Below are 20,551 nucleotides of genomic sequence, written 5' to 3'. Positions count from 1 at the left end.
ACCCAACCCAGAGGTTGAGAACCAGTGCCACTGTGTTAGAACTGTGATTTCCAACAGACTATTCAGAACAAAACCACACAAGCACCGCCTCGAAGTGTGGTGTAGTAGACGGTGAATATGTTGTAAAAACAACATAGAACAGTGTATTACATTTAAAATAAATAAGACAGCTTCCATGACAGATTGTGTTTCAGATGCCGGGAGGGAGGGACTGACAAGTAAACAAGTGGTGGTGGATTAAACACAGTTTCATATTGACCATATGAAAACCATGCATCTTTGATTTAAACAATGTACACACTTTGGAAGTACGTTAAACATGGTGGAACCTCTACAGTAAATCCACTGACCTGAGAGTCCATTTCGTGCAGCCTAAACTCTAGAGCCCTTTCCACATATTCAGTCCTGTTGGCAAAGGTCAGGGAGACATTGTGACCTCCAGGAACTACAGGAACCAGCTTTCCATCAGCACTGTGGGCCATGAACGAGTCCAATGGGATCATCTACGAACGAGTATGGGGGAAAGCAGAGAAGATCCAAGAGTGGCCACACTCGCGACCAAATATAGAGGTTCATATAGGTTGTCAAACACCACATTTGGGTGTAAAGGTCATTGTGAAAAATATACAATTACACGGTACAGTATGACTAAGCGTCGCACGGCTAGGTAATGATTACACAACACAAACACAATTAATCCTCTCTGTTTATGTAAATTGCTTGAACAAAAAAAAAAACACGTCCAATTCTGTCTTATTTCAATCATTCAAGTCACTCTCTCACGCACACACCAGAGATCAGCTCTGAGTTGTCATCTACATACAGTAGCTCAGCATTCATAAAATTGCACATTTCAAAACACAGGTTTATTTTCTTCATACTATGTAAATAGACAGAGCGGTGCATTTTATGAAATAGTGCTGTTGCCATAGCTCAAAGAAGATACACCTTCCAAACATATGACAAACAAAATACTGCAAGGAACATATTACATCATGTTGGGAATATTGAATGAAATTCCACGTGCCTAGTGTACAATGTAGTGTACATTGTACAATGTAGTGTACATTGTACACGCATTTATACAACCCTGTATAACAGCTCAAATTAAAAGTTCTCAGACGTTTTTCAATAATTTACAAATTTGAGAAAAAAAGAAAAAAAAACACCAATGGACACTTCCTCATTTACACATACATCTTATAAATGCGTCATCAAAAGAACTTCTTTGCTGCTGCTTCTTGTTGACTTCTAAAAAACAAAATAGTTTTGGAAAGAGGTGTTAAAAACCAGAAAACAAACCATTCTATTTCTAATCAATACTAGTCAGATAGTCATGTCACATCACATTGACCATCACCAAAGTCTATTTCTGAGAAGAACATAAAGAATAAGTGCCTCGTCAGTAGGACTGACTTGCTGCACCCGATTCGATTGTTATCAATCGACAAGACCGCAGTGATCACTTAGGATCAGTACGATTGTTTGACGAGTATGGGCATGCTCTGCCGACTGGAAAAAAAAACCTGACAGGATTAAGGTTGGCGAACATGCGTTAATATTAGGACCGCGCTGCGACATGCTTGCGGTTAAGTTTAGGGGAGGGTATGAGGAGGCTTGTCATTTTCAGTAGGCTCCCAGTATGTCCAGTAGACCTGACTAGATAAGATCGGTTAACGTGTCATCAACACCAATCGCAGTCAGTAGGCTCCTAGCCTCGGAAACCCAGACGTTTTTATTTCCAGGGAGGAAAAAAAAAGTCTGGGTCCGAGTCCACTTCAATACGGCATAGAGTAGCGCAAACGTCGATCACTCTCTGCTGATTTCTGATCGCCTGTACCTTTGTTAAATTGACGCACACGCACACCCGTACACACACACACACACACACACACACACACACTCCTCTCTGTCTCTGTTGCTCTAATTAATTAGTCTCATGTCCAGCAGCCGCGCACAGTTTCTGCCGGCGGATCCTGCCGGGAGATGCCTATGCCATAGAAAGCATAGGTGAGTTCCAGGCTAGTAGGCTCCAGACGAGCCGATCGGCTAGATAAGAACAGCGTAATAACTAACCTACTGGGATTTATGAAGATGAAAATCTTTGAAACATTTTTTGACAACATCATATTGACTAAAATAGGCCTTGCTGTTGGCACATTAAACTTAATCTCATGAGTTGAACTTGAACCAAATGGCATCCCTCGCGTCCCCTGGTGGTCCACCTGGAGACCCCGGACCCCACTTTGAAAACCACTGATATAAACAAACAGAAAAGTGAATTACATTGATTACATGGAGTAATTAATGCTTAATTGAATGGGGAGTTTGTGACACTGACCTTACCCCACCCCCTTAGATAGCATTTATGTAGCCTTAGATAGCATTTGATACAGACTTATAGCATGTTATGTAGACAGCACTATAATTGCATTGTATGTAGTCATAGCACGTCATAGTACATATGTATAGCATAGTAGTATAGATGTATAGTTTATATGTATAGCTTCATTATATAGATATTCCACTGTTACTTTCTAAGCTTACGCATGTTTCTTGATAAATGTTTTTATGTGATGTATTCCCATGCTTTTTTGTTCTTGCTTAATGTAAGTCGCTCTGGATTAAGAGCTTCTGCTAAATGCCTAAATTGTAATTGTAGATACATTTTCAGGTACAAGAAATCAAGGAGAGTGACTTATCAGGCAGCTGCCTTCCATGTGAGACAGAGCAAATACTGTATCTACTCCCTAACCTTTAACATGGATTCCATATCAATGCGATTACAAGTATGCTGTTGAACTTGTCAAACTCGATTACAACCATCTACTGTAAAACACAGGTTTTCAAAGTGAGGACTGACAGGGGGGCTAACTAAGATGGGGAAAATGACTAAGAAAACAAAACATGTGGAGAAAAAAAAGAAGCATGTCTTACTTGTACATGACGTAGCAGAAGAACAGGACAGATTGGATGACCACAAAGACCACAAAGTGGACTGTGGATAAACAGGACGGCATTGGAGGAAACTCGGGACACTTCTGAACTTTCTCACTGGGGTTCTACATGTCAAACAGAGAATTTAAATGTTAGTTAGTAGGCCTATTACCATGATTGAATTCCACAAACTTAAGATCTTTGTGTCTAGGTCTTTTGTGTATAGGTTGTGTGCACTGCATTTTCTTGAAAATAACATTTTAGCTACTAACATAAAAGAATGATGAACCAATTAATCTTGCGGGAGGGGGGCGTTGCAGGGGTATGTTGCAGAATCATGATTTTTTTTTTTCTTTCTACCAAATGATGTAGAACTGGTTAAAATATAAAATTCAACAGCCTAGATCCCAGGCCATTGTAAACCAAAAGCTCTTGAATGCAGGCATGCGTAATTCTGGGAGCTTTATTAAATCTCTTACCGGGTTGCTACGTATAACCAGGTGCTCCACATCCCTTTTGACCAGGTGAAGATGCTCCTTAATGTCATTGAAGTGCTGCATGGTCTCATACGTTCCCAACCCCCCAGCTGTACCTTGTTGTTGAACCGAACCGATCTGCTTCAATGACTCATGGAAGGAGTTTCTGTATAAACATAGTGACATGGCTGTCAGACCCACAAAGCAAAGCCAGGGAACAATGGATGTCATAAAAAAAAGACAGTAGAGCCTGACCAATATATTGGTTTGGCTGATATATGTCATTATTTTACTGTGTGTGTGTCTATATGCGTGTGTTACGACTTTGGAAGACACCTGTATGGTATTGTGAGATTATATGATTTGAGGTATTAAACTTGTTTTTCTAGAATAGCATTGATCTGTTTTCATTACTGTGGCAAAAACAGCTATTGTGTGTGTGTGTGTGTGTGTGTGTGTGTGTGTGTGTGTGTGTGTGTGTGTGTGTGTGTGTGTGTGTGTTGGGGGGGGGGTTACTTTAGCTGGATTAAGATTTTGGAAGACACCTGTATTGTGAGATTAAATATAATTTCAGAGATTTAACAGCAGCAACTTGTTTTTCTGAAATATCATCGTTTTCATTCCTGTGGCAAAAACACTGAATAACAAAACGGCAACAATAACAATGATGTGTCTTACTTACCGTAGCTCGTTCAGGTTTTTAAGAACCTCATGCTGGGTGGCAATGACTGAGGTCAACTGTTGACTACCAACCTCCGGCTAAAATGAAATGAACAACAAAGGAGCTGAATAGGAATAATGTAGAAATGAAAGCTCTTTTGTATGAGCAACTTGAAAATTTTGCCTTGTGAGTTTCTTTCGATATTCAACTGGTCACAAATAAAACTAAAGTAAAGATTAATGTTAAAAATATATGTGGCTCCTGAACTAGCAGGATCAATTTTAACCGGCCACGCATGTCGGGAGCCACGGGTGACTTCTTACCCGCAGCACAGGTGATTTTTGACCCACAGCACAGGTTTGTCTGCATGTATTTAGTTAGACATACCAACAGTCAGAAGACTAGTAGGACTGTTGGTATGTCTAACCACCCCTGGTTAACACCTTATTGCCTAGGGTTATTTAATCCATTAAATTATAGCGCCCAGTCAATTTATAGCAACGGAGCACTTTTACAGACGGACCGGATGTTGTTCCGGATGTGGCTGTAGCAGCTAGATGTAGCCAAACCACTCTAAAGGATGTGGCTGTAGCAGCTAGATGTAGCCAAACCACTCTAAAGGATGTGGCTGTAGCAGCTAGATGTAGCCAAACCACTCTAAAGGATGTGGCTGTAGCAGCTAGATGTAGCCAAACCACTCTAAAGGATGTGGCTGTAGCAGCTAGATGTAGCCAAACCACTCTCGATGCGATCGACAACGGGAGGTAAGAATAAATCTATCGCGACTAGCGACTGGACAGCACAGGATCTTTTTTTATAATTAGACGGGATGATTTAGATCGCGAGTTAACGTTTTAAGATTTTCGTTGTCGTCGGCTAAACAGGGGGGGAACATTTTCGATGACGTCTCACTGTTGCGCAACATTGAGGAATGCGCAACAGGCGCTCCCATGCTGTGGAGCGATGCGATCCGTTTTCATATCAATAAACTTTGTCTTTTGGATAAAACTTCCCGTCTTGGGTGTCGGGCGGTACTAATAGAAAGGACAAAGAACTTCGTCCTGGGTGATAGGGGTGTTAACGATGGTAGTGTTTAGTTAGATAGGGATCTGGTTGGGCGGTTAGCAACTGACATTGTGTGACGTCAAATTCACGGATCTGGAGCTTGTAGAAATTGAATAACCACTGCCAGTTCAGAAGCCACAAACAATGTGATAAATAATATGGAACGCTACACTTGGTTGTAGTATAAAGTTACGTATATAATGCGTCAATATAGTCATTTTGTTTGCTCTACCTGTCCTGACTCAATCTGTGAACCCTTCTTGCCGATCTCATCTGTGATCACTGAGACGTATCTGCGCTGTTCGTCCAAGATCATAGCCAGCTGACGGTGGAGCTGTTTGATCTCCAAATGGATCCGATTCTGGCCCTCAAACACCTGGCGAATCTCCTGGTCATTCACAGTCTCGTACAGGTCCTCAACTGAAGTAGTAGTAGATATAACCATTAGCAATAAACAACTTGCATGTCTGAAACCAGTGTGACACTTATCATTGTTACAGTAATATCAGTTATTGAATATCCCAGTATTTAGTATTATTTCAGCAAAGTTTCTTTTACTGTAGGAAAAACTAACCTGGTTCTCCTTGAACGCCTGGGTGCTCTTTCTGGAACTCCTCTTTCTTTTTGTCAAGCTCTTGCTGGAAATTCTCAAATTCCTCCTGGTACTTATCCTTCTCCTCTTTGGGCATCTCTGATTCAGATGGCGGCTTCAATAGAAGACAAAACAACCACTCTGAACTCACTAGAGGCCCTAGGGTTAGGCTATATTGTGCCCATGCTCATAAAGACAGACACACTAGAGAAAAAGGTATATCTCACACATTTTCAGAATAGTAAAAGGATTAGAGAGTGGTAGTAAAAGATAGTTACCAGTTCCTGGCCTGGCTCAGTTAGTCTGAATAATAAGAACGACAGGACATCATGGTCATCTGATGGAAGAAGTAATGCTCATATTAAAAAGTACAACAAAAATGAATGCATTCTATACAATGCATTTATAAAATGTTTACACTCTGTACATAGGCCTAGTGCGTTTTATATTTTCATGGTTATGAATTGAATACATAGGACCCGAATGGAAACAAGTGTTTGACTCTGTTGCTGTTTACATAATAAAGTATTCAATTCAATGTTATGGAATAAATCATATATTATTATACATCTAGTACAGCCTATCTATACTGTATATGGTTTAACCACTTGAACCCTAGCATCCCCATTATGGGGGTGAACATTCAATGTAAATAGAAGGTCTACAATACAAGCTTGTTATGACATTAGATCGGTTATTTTCTGCCAACAGCAGGGGCACTAGTACAAACTCTGGGGGAAGTAAAGAGTTTAAGTGGTTAAAAAGACTTGGACACACATTTTCATAGATATAGTAGTATAAGTATGTAAATATGGAGGGTTTTAAAAACAGATAAATACCTGCTAAACCACCCGTGGCTGCTGAAATACCAAAGAAGCCCTCGAGGGGAATGATCATGTTCTCTACCTTTGTGCAGAACTCGTAGTCATCTTTGTCTGGGGTAAAGCCATTGTTGATCATCACCTGAATGGCCATAGTGGATCATGCAGCAGTTCAAAACAAGGCTGAGCGCTCGTTTATGTAAGGGATAATTGATGACGAACTGTGCACTTATGCAACAAAAAGAAAAAAAGAATGCACAATGCACTGCAGTGGGTTTGCACAGCTCGGAGTTGATTGTCTTACTTATACCATGGCCACTTACCAACTATAGTAATACTATAGTAACTACTACTAATAAGTAGTGTTTTAATCATATTTTGGGGCAATACGCTCTTTGGATAGTAACTTTGCATTGGCATGATCTTTATAAACCTTTGTATAAACATTATTGTGACCGAAGGTCGCAGTTAACTATGGAATTGTGCATTTCCCGTCAGTTTGTGTGTTGGTCGGACATCATCAGGGATGGAGCATGTGACATCACATGACATCATCAGGGATGGAAATCTCAATATTAAGCCCATATATGGAGATCCCAGATGTCATCAACTCTACATCTGACCTCAAACCCTTAGATCTCCATATACTGTGTGGAGCTGACCTGTTCTGACATTCCATATGTTGATCATTCTCATCCACCCTTCCTCTTTGATGTCTCCCTTTTGACTGATACCTGTCCATTCAAACTCTAGCCGGGCCTGCCCCAAAGTTATTAGTGCAGCCGTACCCGGCAGCCGGCGAAAGCTAGAGTTCTCAACAGGCCCAAAAATTAAGATCTTACCCCATGCCAAAGCACCAGCGTTCGCCCAGCAGTCTGCGGTCACCCAGGCGGATATATTGATCTGACCCCCCATTCCAAAGCGCCAGCGTTCGCCCAGCAGTCTGCTGCGAGGTCGCTTCTCACCCTCCGGCGTCTTACTGGTTTACTTGAGTGCCAAATCGTACCTCCAAATGCATATCACAAATCAATTGAACAAATCAAATTCAATGTGGGGTCTCCAAAATCAGTAGGGTTCGTCCTACTGGAAGCATCAAGGATCATAGCAAATTCCATGGCAATTCAGTCATTAGTTTTCAAGATGTTATGAGAGACTCACCGCGCCTTCTAGTGGGAACCTCTCAGAGTATTGTCCATGGCCATGGTATAATGCTTAATTTATATTTAGTTGTATGACAGTGTCACAAAAATGGCAGATCTACTTCTAGATCTGCTATTTTAGGCACACAACACTGTTGCACAATGATCAAAGCTCTAAGTTCAAAATATAGCTTAAATGAAAAACTAAATCTGAATCTCAGATTCTCCTACCGTCAATGTCTTTCTGTAGTATGTGATTTTGGCTCTGACAGGGTACGGTTTGTTTCTGAAGTCTCTTAAGCAGGTTCCCAGAGCTTGTGTTGTTCCATCACTGGCATTTTCAGAAAACAACAGCAACAACAGCAAGACAATCAGTATTCGCAAACATACTATACATACACATACTAAATATCCATCCACTAAAGACTGTTAAATGTGGGCTTATGAAATGAAACACTGAAAACAGTGTGAACTGTAAAGCACACTGGGATGATAGGGAAAGGTGATTTAATGCTTCACTGGCTCAAGGGAGATTAGTAGAGATAGAGGATTTATTTATCCTTCAAACAAATATAATATTTGTTGTTGGCAAGAGTCAAACAAATAAATGTTTACTTACTTTTGGTGGTCATAATTAAGTTGGCCATTGTTTCCAACAACAATTATAGCCGGGTTATTTTTCTGGAAAGAAGTGGAGAAAACAACAAATTTGAAATCATCTCATATATGTCATATGAGATAGTCCACACATTGAAGCAGTGTCCTACCACCTAAAAGTGGGTGTAATGAAATAGTATGTCATGAAAAAGTCAAGAAATGTTAGTCTTTTCAACTGAAATAATTAAGCAATGTGAACAACAGTTTTGCCACAATTGATAATTTCACATTTAATTTAATTATTTTTCAACATTAATGGAAAAGAATACTTCAATACCTCCCGTTACCATAGGCGGTAACGGGAGGCCAGTGCCAACAAAATGCACAACATAAGCAGAGAAGGGTTATCCGGCCGAATGACCCGGAAGTGATAATCCTCCATTGTCGTGTCAGGGTTGCGGCAGTGTTCTAGCGATCTGACTATTACCACAGTAATATGGTTAGCGTGACCTCAAATTAATGTTTTATTAATCCTATTATGCAATGTATTAAGCCCAACACACACCGTCTGTGAAGCGGGTGCGCAGAGACGCGGCAACGCCTGGAAAATAGAACAGTGGCGTATCGGAGTGTCAGGCGAGGCGTGAACGTCTGACGCCGCCGGTGTGGGATAGCTAGGTTCATTGAAAATAACGGAGGCGGCTGTTTTGATGCGCGGCGTTCACAGACGGTGTGTGTTGGGCTTTATTCAGCCCATTTGCAAATTATCTGGCATTGGATTAATAAAAGGTTGTATTAAGTTTACGATTGGTGCCCAGGCAGTGGCGTAACTGTCTGGGCACCCGACTGGTAATCCAGTCGCAGTGTGCCGCGGGTTCTTCCACCCATCTCAAAACCTGTTTCCTGTCAGCCTACTGTCTGTCCCTTCAAAAAACCAATAAAAGGCGTAAGACTCAAAAAAAAAAAAAAAAAAAAAAAAATACGATTGGTTAACATATATATATATACTAGAATTTCGCCGGCCTTCGGCCGGCGAATCCTAGTTACATTGCAGCGCAATATGGGAAGAAGGAAATTCTCAGTAGTGTGCCCTGCACATATGTAGTAACGGATGGGTTATAAAGTATTACAGAAAGTGTTTTTTATTTCTCATAAATACGCAAACATGGTGAAACAACTACAGTCACAGAGAGCAGTGGCAAGGTAGCTGCTGCCTGCTAACGATGCAAACAACAGCCTTGCCTGTCGTGTGTGTGTGTGTGTGTGTGTGTGTGTGTGTGTGTGTGGGGGGGGGGGGGGGGAAGCACTAATTTGCGACATTTTACTGTGTCATAAATATTTACATCTGTAGCCTATATTGTGATTACATTTGACCGTACATTTGACTCTTGTGTTATATTCTTGTGAAATATTCAGTAAAGTATTGTGGTGAAATATTCACCCCAAGTTGATAAGATATGCAGAGAATATAATACCAAGAACCCCCAGTTTGAAATGCATTAGGCCACAGAGCCCCATTTGATACCATTTGCTCTCTGGGAAAATCAGGGTCCATTTGGTTCCATTTGTATGCTCTTGGAGTATGATGACTGCTAACAGTATTATCATAAAATATGTCTCAGTTTGAAGATTCAAAAAAACATATTTCATATGTGTGAGCTTGTAAAGTAGAACGTTCAACCTAGAGACAGTGTTGCCAAGTCTGATCATTATAAGCTACTTTGGACTTGTTTATCTATTGGTAGTCCTTGACATGGAAATGTTTGAGTTCCACTGCTCTGAAACAACATTAGACAACAAAGTTTGACAGTCAACACTATAATTGATTATTTTAAGACTAATTTCCGGACCATTTCTGATTGACCTACTTTGAACTGGCCTATTAACATTTTTATAGACCTGGTTGCTTGTTTCACTCTCACATCCACGATATGTGGCAACCCTGGTTTGTTTTGGTTTGCGTGTGGATGTGTTTTTGTGTTGCTTTAGCATCTTTAGCACAGTAGCTATCAGAGGTTGCAGCAGCTGCTGCTGTCATGAAAACGCAAGTTTCTGTCCCAGAAGCTCACGTTAGGTCTGCGCACACTGTATGTTGCTATGGCAACCTGTCATCAAATGCTGCTAACGTTGTGGTCAGCACTGGTAGCATGTGTGCTATCAGGCAATAGGTGAGATAGATATAAAACTACTGGCCAAAATGTCATACAAAACACAACAACTAAAATCGGAATGTAATTGTGACCTACAGACCATCATGATTTGCTTGCTGGACCTATAATTAATTTATTTGCATTAAATTGCCACTCGCCCATATAAATAAAAAGCAATAGCCTGCATGCCTATTCCTGTGTATGTGTGTGTGCGCGTGTGCGCAAGACAGACGTGCGTGTGTGTGCAGGCTGAGAGCTGGTGACTGTGATTGACGTGAGCTGGATAAATCAGTGAGAGTTGGAAAAAGCGCACGCAGAGCCAACTCGCAGGCAGTGCCTCAGGCCAGATGCCCGAGAATCGGTACAGGAATCTCTGGGTCACCAGTTTTGGTGTGACACACACGGCTTCCACATTTAGCTTCATACTGGGTGAAAGTGGCGTTCCAAAAAATATTTTTCCCCTCGGAATTCTTATTCACAATGAGATGGAGTTGAGGTGTTTGTGTTTGCTTGCTGGAGCTATAATTAATGTATTTGCATTAAATTGCCACTCGCGCATCGAAGTAAAAAGCAAGATGGCTGCAGTCAGACACTCTTGAGCGGAGAGACGGAGAGAGTAGTGACATGTGAGCCGGGGGCGGGCCTCTGACAACAGCATGAACACAGGGCAGTGTTGCCAGGTTTGCGAATTGTAAGCGAGTTGTAGTGTGTGTAAGTAGCCTGGTTAAAAGGCCTTGTTTCTGCCCGTGTTGGGGCAACAGAACATGTCGACCAGTTTCTGTCAACCGCTTTTGGTCAGGTGACCAACTCCACAAATGTTAAATTAGATATAACAATATTTGTTTCTCTTCTTATTCTAAATTAAATTTACACTTTGTTAAATAACAGCTATTCTTACACGCATACATCTTCTAATGTATTGGTCTACTGTATAGCCTTCTATAACAAAATATCTATCTTGTAATGGTAACTTTGTGTTATCACAGGCATCCTTAGCCCTAGGCCTCGGAGGGGTTTTACAAAGAGCCCTGTCTTTGTAAAACCCATCCTGTCCCTTAACTGGACAATGACAGAGAGACACGAGGAGCAGAGATAGTTTCCTGTTTCCATACTTCAACCTTACACTCGTCTTGTATAAAAATATGCTCTCCTATCCTTTCACTCTATTTTTCTCCCTCGTCAGGTAGGATACATGTGGTCAAATAAACGGACAAATAAATAAAACAAACATACTTGCGCTGTGTGCGTTTGTGTCACACTCAGTGCCAGTGAGAGAGCGAGAGAGAGAGAGAGAGAAACTACCTAGAGTTTATTTTCTTAACTAGATGTTACATTTTAAATTAAACTTAAAACATTGCAAAATCTTGATAAGTGGAGTACACAAACCTTCCCATCATTGTCAAAGGAGTCAAAGAAGATTCCCACTCCATTCCAATTGTCAGCAGCTCCGTAGACTGGACCATCAAGGCCTTGTGCAGTTGTGAACCAAACAGCCTGTTAGGTAAGAGTACAAATTTAATGGCTAGATCATTTTTATGGGTGTTGTTGTGTTGTGCTTAATCACAGATGGAATCGGTGACTTTTGACCATTATATCTAGAGGGAGGCATTTGCTTTTTTCCTGCCAACACATCAGTAATAGTAGTAGATCTCTGTGTACAGAGAGTAAGTATAAAAATGTTTTTTTTACTTGTTCGATTGACATCAAAAAGTGCGTGTCAGCTCAAACCCACAATGCAAGTCTTTGTTTTCAAGTTTGTTGCGCAGATGTCAGTAGCATTATACAGCTATATATTTTTATACCCTACCAGTTCCTCCCCTCTATTCCTCAAGTGCACTATAGGTACATTAAAAAAAATCAGCAATGGGATAATACAGTTTTTTGGTGGGTAGATCATTTTGAAAGTAGCTCGCAAGTCAAAAAAGTGTGGGCACCCCTGGTCTACAGCTATGTAAGGATCCACAAAATGTGTAACATCATGCTGTGTTGCTATTTTCACATTTTTTATAGAATGTTTTTAGTACATAACTAGAAAAATGATAATAAAGGTATTAAAGATTAAAGTCAAACAATAGGTGCGTTTCCATCAAGCCCTTTTTTATAACATTTTCAAACAACTCAATTCGAATAAGTCTTCATTTTTCACAAAAACATTTTTGCACTTGAAGGGGTGGATTTTGGAGCTATATCAAAGGACAACAAATGTGAAAATGGGGTATGGAAACACTTGCAGAATAGGTTTCGATTGAATTAGAAAGCATTGAACTTGCATTATATCGCTTGTGCAGTGAACGTATGGTTCATGGCCAGGCTGGGTGTGATGTGGACACATTTACGCACTCTCATTCAAGATCCTAGCAGCGCTGTTCAGAATGTAGGCATATTGGAGCCTCTGCACAGTCTGCAGTGCAGGCTCGTGCTCTCCCGATGAGTAGTGCGTTCGTTCATGGATCATGGAAGTTCAATCGGTGAATATATTTCCATGTCCACGCTTTCCCTCCAAAACACCTCAAAACGGACGAGGGGAGACTATACAACTCCACTAGTAGTCAGTAATAGAAGCGACATCAACACGTCCAAAATGTAAATTCACCGGACAGTCATCGCATCCATTCACACATTGAGCCGTTAAAAGTCGTAGTGGTCCGTCGTCCCCCACCCCCCCTCCCCATTGAAATGGCGCTGTCCTGAAACGATGGCTAACTTGGGTTGAAACTTACAAAGGTCAAGTACAATCAACAGTACCGGTAGTTAAAATACATAATCATCAGTCAAGAAATTATTTTAATATGTAAATGGCATATCTTGATAACTGCACACTGTTGATAAGAGGTATGTACTCTGGTGTTTTGTTTCTGAACATACAGTCAAACCCATTATGATTGCATGTCTAACGTCCTTGCAGTGGTTGATGGCAGCAGAATTGAAATGACTAGTCTTCAAGAGACAACAGTGGCCGCACACACTTAGTAGCCCAAGTGCCAATATTTTATTATGGACACAGATAAATAGAAAGAGACCAACGTTTCAGCACTGCTGAAACCTTTGACCATGGGAACAAAGTTACTGTCCACCATCTTTGCAGGAATTCTAAACAAAAGATTGAGAACGGAATACAATCTAACTAGTAACTACACAGTAAAATCAGTTTGTTCATTTGTATGTATACATTTGTAACTCAGAGCATTTTGTAACCAAATCGCGGTCGAGATCATGGATTTCACAATGCCACGCCAGACTTCCCTATCCTTCATTGCCATCGCCAGTTCCTGCTTACTGATGCAAGTGTCTCTAGCGATGACATCAGGGAACGACAGTTTCTACATCTGGTCTGCTTTGAGGAAGGATTCCAGAGTTCAAGGTATAGGATATAACCTCATGATCAGCTCTGTAGCAGTGGCCAGCAAACTGTGTACTTCTGGATCGGACTAGTGAAGAAACACGGGTTAGGTTGCCGTATATTAGAGAAGTCTAATATTAGAGGTGGCTCTTCCAAGAGAGATGTTGCGCTCTCATTAGAAGGCGGGTGTAAGTGCCATCCAGCCGTTTCTCTAATGTATTTGAAAGTGTCCTCCTTTTAATGAGAATTCACTTACCAGTCCATCCGCTCCCATTCTGCCTCTGCCAGTCACACGGAAGGTCACCTCAGCCTCCCAGTGTTGAAAGTTGACAGGGTTTTTTGTCCACACAGAGCCCTTCTGACTCCTGAGGGACGGTGTGATGCGCACCTGGTCTGCACTGGGAATGGCATCTGGGAGAAACAGGAACATAAGAGTTTATTGTTAAAGTTAGTAGGGTTTCACAGAGGTGGAATGTTTAAACCAACTCCATGAAATGTCAATGATTCATTTAAATCAATCCGTCTACTTTCAGAAGTTACATACATTTTCTATAAATTAAGTAGCCTGGTCAATGGTGTGTGTACACTCTACACTGCAGTACTATTCTTCATGAAGCTAGTCTGTTAAGCATGCCTTGTTGCTGGCCATGTAGAATATTTAAAATGGTATAAAATAAAAAGTAGCATTTTAGGGAATCAATGACAATCTTAAGTTGGAATTGTCCAGTGAACAGCAATTCTTCATGAGGCCGACTAAACCATCAGGGTGGCTGAACGGTTTGCGGAGCGGTCTTGATACCGGAATCCCCGGACCGGCACGTTAAAATTACCACCGCTGAAGTGCCCTTGAGCAAGGCATTGAACCCCTACCATGAAATGTTCTATGAGCAGGGTGTGGCTGTAAACAAGCATCTCGAGCTTAGTCCACTTCCCTGGGTAAACAAAGATCTTTGCTTTGCTTTGCTTTATTAAAAAAGAAAGAAAGAAAAAAAAAAGACACAGAAACAGGGTGTACGGAATTTGCAGTCTGGTCACTTATTTTTAGTTGCCAGTGATACCGATATTTCCACAGCAATGGCTTTACTGCCAAAACAGAATATGTGCATGATCTAGCATGTTTCAACTGTGTGTGTGTGTGTGTGTGTGTGTGTGTGTGTGTGTGTGTGTGTGTGCCAGATAGATACATTTCAGTCAGATTATGGCAGAGATAGGCATACCTGCAGCCCCGGGTGTCATGCTTTGCTTGAGAAAGGTTACTTATCTAAATACAAGCTATAGGGGAACGTGATGATTCAGAGAACAGCTGCAACAAGACAACTTCTGGAAAGCTAATGGATAGTAGCCATAGACCTACTATAGCCTAGCTACTTCTTTTTAACGATACCAACCATGGTCTATCTATACGGCTTATAATAACAGTAATGCAAGTCATAAATTAAGCTATAAACGCTACGACAGCTGCTGTCCATTATGACGATATGATTGAACTTACTCCCAGTGTGTATCCAAAAGGGAATGCTGCCGTCAGACTGGGACAGGTGCGGTCCCTTGAAGCTGTATTTGTATTCAAACCGGCGGTGGGGCGCTTCTTCTCCTGCCGTGCGGACAATATCTTCTGCATGACAACGAAATATTAACACTGTCGATAACGTCAACAATATCCACATACACGGATTTGCAGCCTGCCGCTCTCCTATGGACACCGCCATGTTTCGGTGTATCACTGCTGACGTAGCGCTCAGAAGTCGAGCATGACGGGATGCCTGTAGGGCCAACAGGGCGCTTTCTCATTGGACGACAGGGTTGTTGTTTTTTTGACACGGCATGGTTGACAGTGGATCGCAGTGGATATAGTGGATCAATTCGCTTTCCCTTTTGCACATCCGATCGTCTAGGACAGATCACGGAAACTGTATGTGCGTGTAAGCCGGGTGCGCACACGACCGGATACAGTAGGCGGCCATTTAGACGGGATGCGATCACTGACCAGGCTTTCCACAGGTACCGCGGAAAGCCTGGGTGATGAAAGGTTACCGGTATGTAGTTTGCCTGAAGTAGTTGTGCACAGCAGCACAGTAGAGCAGTCTGCCAGCCAGCCTGAGCCAGCCAGGCAGCCAACATTACACCCAGTGCCCAAATAGGCAGGCCGCAGGCCTATAGGCCTACTGTATGTCAAGTCAGGTCAACTTAGTTGACTTTAATTTGATTTAATTCAATCAAATAAAAAGCACATATAAAAACAACTCTGACATGGACTGTTAGACGTGTTGAGCTGCAGTGAACCGTATGATGATTGGCCAATGGATTAGCCTATATTATATATATTATTCACAATTGCATAGGGGTATTGAAATGCTGAATAATAGTGCCTTGAGCCTGCATGGACTTAAAAGAGTCCAGTCAATGCAGGAGGCAGTTCTGACAAGGAATTGTAGTGGATTATTTAGAATTTACATCAGAGTCTTTAAGAAATAATCAAGGTAGACAGTGGACTGAAACAATTTGCCATTACAGAATTTAGGCAAATCTCTTCCTCAGTGGAGTCAGAGGAGGAGTCTCAAAATGGATTCACAAATGTATTTTGGTATAAAGCCTATGTAGGCCTATAGTGAGAATGTTATGAATAACATGATTATATGATTATATAGGACTGACATTTATCTGCTTGACTCTGTATGGGTTACTTGAATCACTCATCTGAGTGAGCACAAGTACACTTGACGCCATGCATGGCCATCAACTACATTATCAGTCTGTGCACAATGATATGAGATGCATGTTTGTGTTCTCACTCATTCTGTTCTTCGACCATGTCTTGTGCACAATGATTATGATGCATGTGTTGTGTTCCTACTCATTCTGTTGTTTATCATGTCTCATATCGTCCGATCACGCCATGTGTCCACTGGCCAGTAGGCCTACTACTCCTTAGGATATTTCCACTGTTAAAAAACATAGTCTTATATTCAGGCCAATATATTCTCTGTGTGGACTTTGGAAACAAGTGTTTCATGACGCTTTGATGTGTTGTTGTCCTAGGTCCTGGGTGATTTTACTTGTAGGCTATATCTTTTACCAAAATCAAATCAATTGCATCACCAGGCTTTCCACCTCGGAGGAAAATCTGTGTTGCAAAACCGCTGTGTAAACCGGTCTGGAGCGGGTGGTAAAATAGGTCATGTTGTAGTCAATGATTTGTAGTCATCTGGCAGGAAACCACAAGGTGGAATCAGCACCCAAAATAAGTCCCCACGATTTTAATTTTAGGGCCTACCCAATGTAAAAAGAACCACCGCTCATCCGCTGAAAAAACTTAAGTGAGGTGCTGGAGCCACAAAGGGAACATGAGAAAAATAAAGGGAAGCCGATCCGCACACTCAGATCTGCGCACAATCAATGTATTTATTTAGCAAGCTAATTGGTCTATTGACCTTCTTCAGGCGATCTGAGTGTCCGGCGCTTCCCTAAGTTCCCTTTATTTTTCTCAGGGCCTATCCAATAAAATAGAATTTCACTGTGGGACAACAAAGGTATAGGGATGCTAAATAGTCTCTGGAATGTACACTCACAATTATATTTAAAAAATGAAATACGCTGCATGCCTGCATCAATGAATTTATTGGGTAGGCCCTAAAATTATGATCGTGGGAAGTATTATGGGTACTTTCCATTCTGCCTTGTGGTTTCCTGCCAGATGACTAGAAATCATTGACTACAACATGACATAAGTTACACACACACACACACACACACACACACACACACACACACACACACACACACACACACTGGACAACAATATTGAAAAAAGTTACAGTAACGATCAAAACAACTTAATGTTAAAGATGTATTGTCCAGCAGAGCAGACCATCATACGTTTGGGGTTAATGTACAAAGTCTATCCTCAGCAAATACCTCAACAATGAGCACCAGTGGCTCCAATGTAAATCACTGGTGGCCATGGATGTGAAAGGACAGGATGTGGATTAGCTGAGAAGACAGAGAACAAGGCTCTTCACTTCTGACTTCTAAAGCTCTAGGCAGCATCACATTAAGACCACTGGTGAAGATTGGAGGGTATCACTCAAAACCAGGGCATTATTTTCTGCTGTGTGTGTGTGTGTGTGTGTGTGTGTGTGTGTGTGTGTGTGTGTGTGTGTGTGTGTGTGTGTGTGTGTGTGTGTGTGTGTGTGTGTGTGTGTGCGTGCGTGCGTGCGTTCACATATATGTGTCCTGTTGTACCAGCCAGTCTGTTGCCGTCTTTCTGACATTGGAGGGTTATTTTTGGACTGATGTAATGTTAGCCTTTGTAAGCCTACAGTTGCTTAAGACTAGAGAGTAATGAGAAACCTGACACAAATGACTGGCCCCGCCCTACCCCAAATGACCTTAAATCGTGTCGCAGTCCCCTACCAGGGCCCAGGAAATTATTCTCAGTTCATTTTCCTCATAGACTTTTCAAAAAGTATTTATTTAAAGACCTTTTAAGCGTCGTACAAAGCCAACTCTTGTTGTGACAAATCATGACAACAAACACAAAAAAACGGCAGGTTACAACACCTTTTTTGGTTGTTTTTCTTCTTTGTTTGGTCCAAAATATTGTGTTTATTTTCATGATTTGTCACAACTCGAGTTGGCTTTGTCTGCGGCGTAACAGTCATTAAATAAATACTTTTTGAAAAGTCTATGGGAAAAATGCATTGGGAATAATTTCCTGGGCCTGGCGACGCTCTATAACCACACAGCATAATAATCGATTATCACAGGATTTTGATCTGGCCACTCTTCAGTTCTCTTCCATCTTTCTTTTTCTTTGAACCTTTCCTTCTCGCTCTTTTCCTTTATCATATAGTTAATTGTGCTGGACCATCATGACTCAAAGATTTCAATATCACCAGAAATATGGGCAATTTTTTAATGTTGTGTATACCTATGAGCAACTCAGAGTGCTGCTGCCAAAGAGTTCTACTGCTGCTGCACCTGCCTTGAAACATCAAAATCCAATGAATATGTGTAAAAAAAGAAATTCTGGATTGTCCTGTGCCACAGCAGGATCAGGCCAGTGCTGATGATTAGAGGACTGACAAATAGTTTCAAAAGAGTTCATTCTCTTTGCCTGCTATTTACAATTTCAAAATAGCACAGATTTGTTCTCCTTTACTCCTTCTGTACATTACACATTCCCAAAACTGAATCAATGTATAATCTGTCAGAGGCAACAAACTATAAATTATATTGCCAGTCTTGCATTTCATTGCCGTTTTCAAATTGTGAAATCCAATTAGACATCAATAGATTTAGAGAGGGAAAGTGGAGGTCTCTCTTCTGTGGAGAGATCTTAATTAGGGAGTTAATTGTCAGACTTTGAGGAAATGTGGGGTTTTCATAACAATAGGAATGCTAATGTTCCTTTGGAAGTGAACAATGGGGGCCTGTCTGATGTTAATAGTTCACAGAGACAGTGAATAACATTACAAATTAGTTCGTACATATTTGAAAGTGTAAATCAGGCTGTGCCTGCGTGGGGTTTATCTTCTTGGGGTGATCTCTAGGTATGTAAAGATGTTGACACCAGTGCTCAGCCAAATAAAGCCTTGCTTTTTGATTGATTGAAATCTTTATTAACAGTTTGCAGAATTACAGTACATTTCAAGCACAAACTCAATACAAAGACTGTTAACTGTGAGTGGACGACCCAATTAAGCCTTACACTTGTTTACAACAGGGTCCACATTGTTCAATTCATCAAAACATTTAGAGACAAACAAATAGACACTTCTATGTAGTTAAAGAACAGAACAGGAATTCATCATATAGGAAGCGAAAAGGGAAAAAAAGTATATATACAGTGAGGGGAACAGGGGGATAAAAGAAAAGAAAACGAAAGACAGAGTGTAGGGCGCCTGCACACAACACCATGCGTTGATGCCATGTGTGCATATGTGCAGGCACCCAACACCACGTCCATACAAAAACATAGTACAATCCATAGTACAAAGACAGAGTGTAGGGCGCCTGCACACAACACCATGCGTTGATGCCATGTGTGCATATGTGCAGGCACCCAACACCACGTCCATACAAAAACATAGTACAATCCAGATACAAATTCAGCTTTTACAGAGGCCAGTTTCGAATTGCAGCCATCCGTAGGTGCCCTTTGAGAGCAGTTTTGAAGGAGCCAAGGGATTCACATGTCTTAATGACTGTTGGTAGGGCGTTCCACATTTTGGTCGCATAGGAGCGAAAAGAATTTAGTCCCTTGTTTGTGCCGAATCTGGGTTGTACATGGTTTGTTGCACTCCCTCTGGTGTTGTGGGTGTGGACTTCGTTTACATTAAGGAAGTATTTAGACAGGTACATGGGTATCTTGGTGGTGTATCTAATCTTGTGGACCAGACCCATTGCAAGATGCTGTACTCTGTCGTCGACCCTAAGCCATCCCAGCCTGTCAAAGTGGGCAGGGGTGAGGTGGGTTCGGGGGGTGAGGCCAAGTAGGAGCCTGACCAGTTTGTTTTGGGAGGTCTGGAGCCTTGTTTTAAGGGCCTTTGAGGTGCTGTGGTACCAGGAGGTGGATGCATAGTCAAAGAAACCTTGTACAAGGGCTCCTGTTAAGGTCTTCAAGGTGTTTTTGTCGACCAGTGAGGAGATCCTGTAGAGGAATCTTGTTCTTTGATTGACTTTTTTGATTACGTTGGTGGCCATCTTATCACCGGAAAGATTGGCCTCCAGGATGGAACCTAGGTAGGTAATTTGATCCTTCCGTGTGATAA

At 41.4% G+C, this 20,551-nt stretch overlaps 1 protein-coding gene across 1 annotated transcript; it reads right to left on the bottom strand.

Moving 5' to 3' along the window:
• Positions 1–693: 693 nt before the first annotated feature.
• Positions 694–15,524, bottom strand: lman1 (lectin, mannose-binding, 1). Its single transcript, XM_080755370.1, has 13 exons — positions 15,271–15,524; positions 14,035–14,189; positions 11,825–11,932; positions 8,311–8,372; positions 7,923–8,022; positions 6,571–6,694; positions 6,010–6,068; positions 5,714–5,846; positions 5,372–5,559; positions 4,096–4,172; positions 3,417–3,579; positions 2,938–3,062; positions 694–1,251 (listed from the first exon to the last, which is right to left on the bottom strand). Exons 1-13 carry the CDS (start codon positions 15,485–15,487, stop codon positions 1,215–1,217), a joined length of 1,548 nt encoding a protein of 515 aa, XP_080611496.1. The 5' UTR covers positions 15,488–15,524; the 3' UTR covers positions 694–1,214.
• Between the last annotated feature and the right edge of the window lie 5,027 nt (positions 15,525–20,551).

This window comes from Protomyctophum bolini, assembly GCF_963924005.1.
Source record: "Protomyctophum bolini genome assembly, chromosome: 22".
NCBI lineage: Eukaryota > Metazoa > Chordata > Actinopteri > Myctophiformes > Myctophidae > Protomyctophum > Protomyctophum bolini.
The sequence above is the reverse complement of the archived record's forward strand: the minus strand, read 5'-3'. Positions and strand labels throughout refer to the sequence as shown.